A 4021-nucleotide genomic window follows, 5' to 3' on the forward strand; every position below is an offset into this window, starting at 1 on the left:
TCAGGCGGTATTCTAAGTGACGGCATCAATTCACGTCTTGTCTATGTGTTTGTGCGTCATAAGGAGATGGCATCACTCGTTGAAGGCCCGGGATTCATTCTGAGGAGTGAAGACAGACAGACAGACAGACAACATTTAGGATAAGAGAGGGAAGACACTATGATATCATGATGTAACATAACCCTTGGGAAGTGAACATGTGTGTGAGACGCCACCTGGACGGTCTTCCACAGGCCTACTACCTACTGTGTGTGTGTGTGTGGAGTATATAAAGGTGTAGGGAGTAGATCTCTCTCTAATCGCCTAGGCTCCCTTCTGGCACAGGTAGGTCGGCGGCTATGGAGCAGCTTCATCTGTTTCTCTAGTGATTTCAGCCCCCTTTAAGAAGCTACTTGAAGATATACAGTACTACCTGATGATGACTACCTACAGTACTCCTGTCCCCTGGCTGCCTATCTCCAGCCTCTGCTCTACCTTTCTCATCTCATTCCTTCCTTTACCATCGAGTGCTGGATATTAGATTATTTTAAGCATGTATCTTTTTTTGTTTTTCTTAATCTCTCAATATCTCCTTTATTTTTACTTTTATCATCTTTGCCACTGATCGACTCGTTAGCCACTTGGGCGGTCGGTTACGTCTCTCATCGTTGGCTATAACTGGGCATATACTGGCTCCAGGGTGTATCTGTACCTGCACTAGTGTTGGTCAAGTCTGGTCATGAAAGAGCTCACACTCGGTGTTGTCACAACACTCTCTGGCAGATTGTTCCAAGAGTTTACAGTTCTCATTCCCAAAATGTTTTCCCTCACAATTTTGTGGACTAGTGACTTCTTCAACCTTGAGTTGTGATATCTAGTGGAGCGGGCGTCCACCACCTCCAGGTATGGACACGCGACTAAGCAGTACCCTCTGAGATGTTTGAAAACTTCAGTTAAGTCACCCCTTGCCCGCCTATAGTAGACACAATACTACCTCAGCTTACTGTGGTCAGCACCTCTGGCTGACACAACCTTCACGACGTCTTCTCATATCTCTTACTCCTTGTATCCTCCTCATCTCTTATATTTACTCTCAAGCCCGTCACTTACACTATACCCAGCCCTCTTCATCGTCTTCTACATCATCTCTTAAAAAATATCTATGGTCTAAGTATTAATATTTCTTGTAACACCTACTATATTTACAGTACCTTCTTTTATTGTACCATCAAAACCGTTTTATCGGAAATTATCATGTATTAGATAAGTAATTACGGTTGCAATAAACATAATTGCCAACTAGACATAATCCTGACAGCTCTGTCCTCTTGTTCAACCTTATTACTGTACAACCCAGGCTGTACTGCTCCCCCATTATGCTTATGTTTTTCAATTCCACTGTAATTTATGTATAAAAAAATAATAAAGTAAATAAATATTAAAGTGATAACCGTGGTAACATTATGAGATGTTATTATTACCACCAAGCTATTGTGCTATTCCAGATGATACTAAAAGTTACATAATACTTCCTTGAGGTAAATGCATAGTATATATCAGGTGCCTAAAAGAGAGCTCAGGTTCTCAACTGGCTCAGCCATGTTAATATTGTTATTATTATCCACTCTGTATCTGTGTTTTTCTGGCTAAATAAACTGTTTCAATTCAATACAATATTCACCACTAAGAGACCTCTGGTAGCTTACTCAGCCAGGTTAAAATGTTGTTGTTATTATTCACTTTATACCTGTATTTTTTACTAGATAATCTGTTTCAATCTAGAGTGACTGTACGGTATAACCCACAGTCTGCCAGCTGTTGTTCTCTTCACCAACACGTCCCGCACTCCCACACACCTGAAACACCTCCTTATAACAACATTTAAGTGACTATTATTCATGAGAGCAACACCAATAAAGGAATATATTTGAATACTTTAGTTAGATACACTAGAACTATAATTATATATATTTGAGTTAATGTACGATTTCCTTTGTTATGGTTGCAGGGGTAACTTAACTCTCCTCTTGTTATGGTTGCAGGGGTAACTTAACTCTCCTCTTGTTATGGTTGCAGGGGTAACTTAACTCTCCTCTTGTTATGGTTGCAGGGGTAACTTAACTCTCCTCTTGTTATGGTTGCAGGGGTAACTTAACTCTCCTCTTGTTATGGTTGCAGGGGTAACTTAACTCTCCTCTTGTTATGGTTGCAGGGTAACTCTCCTCTTGTTATGGTTGCAGGGGTAACTTAACTCTCCTCTTGTTATGGTTGCAGGGGTAACTTAACTCTCCTCTTGTTATGGTTGCAGGGGTAACTTAACTCTCCTCTTGTTATGGTGGTTGCAGGGGTAACTTAACTCTCCTCTTGTTATGGTTGCAGGGGTAACTTAACTCTCCTCTTGTTATGGTTGCAGGGGTAACTTAACTCTCCTCTTGTTATGGCTGCAGGGGTAACTTAACTCTCCTCTTGTTATGGTTGCAGGGGTAAACTTATCTCTCCTCCATTACACTTCAACAACAACACAACAATGCGTGGATATATTCTAGTGACGGCTGTGTGTCTCGCCTCTACCGTCTCTGCTACCTTCTTCGAGGACTGTGGTGAGTATTACAGTGTGTTTATAGTAGTGAAGAGTTACAGTGATATAGTAATTGTGTGGATATAAGGGGACCGTATATTGTGGTTATATAAGTGGTGAAGTTATAGGCAGGTGTAATTCCGTGACTAAATATCCTCGACAGGTTCGGTTGGGTCTGACGTGAAGGTGGAAGTGGAAGGATGTAATATTCCTCCTTGTCATCTACCGAGAGGTGACATTCTGGATGTCAACATACAGTTTACCTCCAGTGAGTACACCTGTTGCCTACACCTGTCACGTACACCTGTTACGTACATATACCTGTCGCGTTCACCCTCATAATAAAGCAATGAAGAATATGTAAGAAGTGACAGCTAGCTATACACGTATCATACACTCGACAAGAAACTATACACGTATTATACACTTGATAAACAGCTATACACAGACAAAAATAACTCCATAAGCTCTTGTACACGGTGTTATACATTCGATGCCTACTATACACACAACTCTACACTCAACAGGTCGGAACACAGAGACGCTAAAGATCGCTGCGTCCGCCTACATTGGAGGGATTGAAGTACCCTGGCCTGGCGTCAACACAGACGCCTGCATTAACACGCAATGTCCCATCACTGAAGGCAGCCGCGTGAACTGGCTAATGCCGGTTAATATCTTGAAGGTGTACCCCAAGGTCAGTAGTGTGTGTGTGTGTGGTTAAGAGACGCTGGTTGTGTGTTATGAGGTAGTCAAATAATTATACACGTCCTGCTTAACACCACAGCAGAGAGCCGTCTTCAACACCCGTCGTCTTGTTGTTACAGATTACCACCATCGTCACCTTCAAGCTCCTCGACTCCGCTAAGGAACCTCAGGCCTGTGTCGTTATCCCCGCCACCATCGTCTGAGCTCCTGGCCACACCCTAGGTCCTCGTTCCTCTATTCTAAGGTCCCTTACTTCCCCTAAATTAAGATCCGCATTACCTTAATTCAGAACACCTGTCAACCCATCATCTAAGGTCACCGACGTCAAGTGACCTAACGTTAAAACCAGTGATAAATAAATACATAATAAACTATTAAGAATTGTCATAAGAAACTTACTAACCTGAGCATGGATGAGAACGTATCTTATTACGTATGGACAATAGAAGTAACAGTCACCATCACAACAAACACAAAACGAGGTCTAGCTGTGTTAGCTGTTGGTTCAGGGTTACATAAAAGGTTTCCTAATTACATTAAACGGGTTACAGGAGAGAGTTTGAAGTTTCTCTCAAAGTGAAGCAAAAATGTACGATACACCACTTACTTACTTACTTACTTACTTACTTACTTCAGAAAATCAATACCTGAGGTGATGCTTATGAGTCTTATAAATATAGTATCTGTCACCATCACCACCACCACTAGCCATCCTCTATTGCGTGACTGACACTAGGGAGGGAGGGAGGGGGAAGG

At 42.0% G+C, this 4021-nt stretch overlaps 1 protein-coding gene across 1 annotated transcript; it reads left to right on the forward strand.

The window, feature by feature from the left end:
* The first annotated feature begins 250 nt into the window (after positions 1 to 250).
* LOC121871127 (NPC intracellular cholesterol transporter 2 homolog a-like) lies at positions 251 to 3650 on the forward strand. Its single transcript, XM_042373271.1, has 5 exons — positions 251 to 324; positions 2461 to 2579; positions 2721 to 2825; positions 3085 to 3254; positions 3385 to 3650. The coding sequence occupies exons 2-5, from the start codon at positions 2507 to 2509 to the stop codon at positions 3466 to 3468; spliced, it is 432 nt and encodes a 143-aa protein (XP_042229205.1). The 5' UTR covers positions 251 to 324; positions 2461 to 2506; the 3' UTR covers positions 3469 to 3650.
* Positions 3651 to 4021: the final 371 nt, after the last annotated feature.

The sequence above is a fragment of the Homarus americanus genome, unplaced genomic scaffold (assembly GCF_018991925.1).
Source record: "Homarus americanus isolate GMGI-L3 unplaced genomic scaffold, GMGI_Hamer_2.0 scaffold40565, whole genome shotgun sequence".
Lineage (NCBI taxonomy): Eukaryota > Metazoa > Arthropoda > Malacostraca > Decapoda > Nephropidae > Homarus > Homarus americanus.

Coding starts and splice junctions, on each gene's coding strand:
- LOC121871127 (XM_042373271.1), top strand. CDS start 2,507: ATGCGTGGATATATTCTAGTGACGGCTGTGTGTCTCGCCTCTACCGTC. Junction 2,826..3,084: donor CAACATACAGTTTACCTCCA/GTGAGTACACCT, acceptor TACACTCAACAG/GTCGGAACACAGAGACGCTA. Junction 3,255..3,384: donor TCTTGAAGGTGTACCCCAAG/GTCAGTAGTGTG, acceptor TTGTTGTTACAG/ATTACCACCATCGTCACCTT.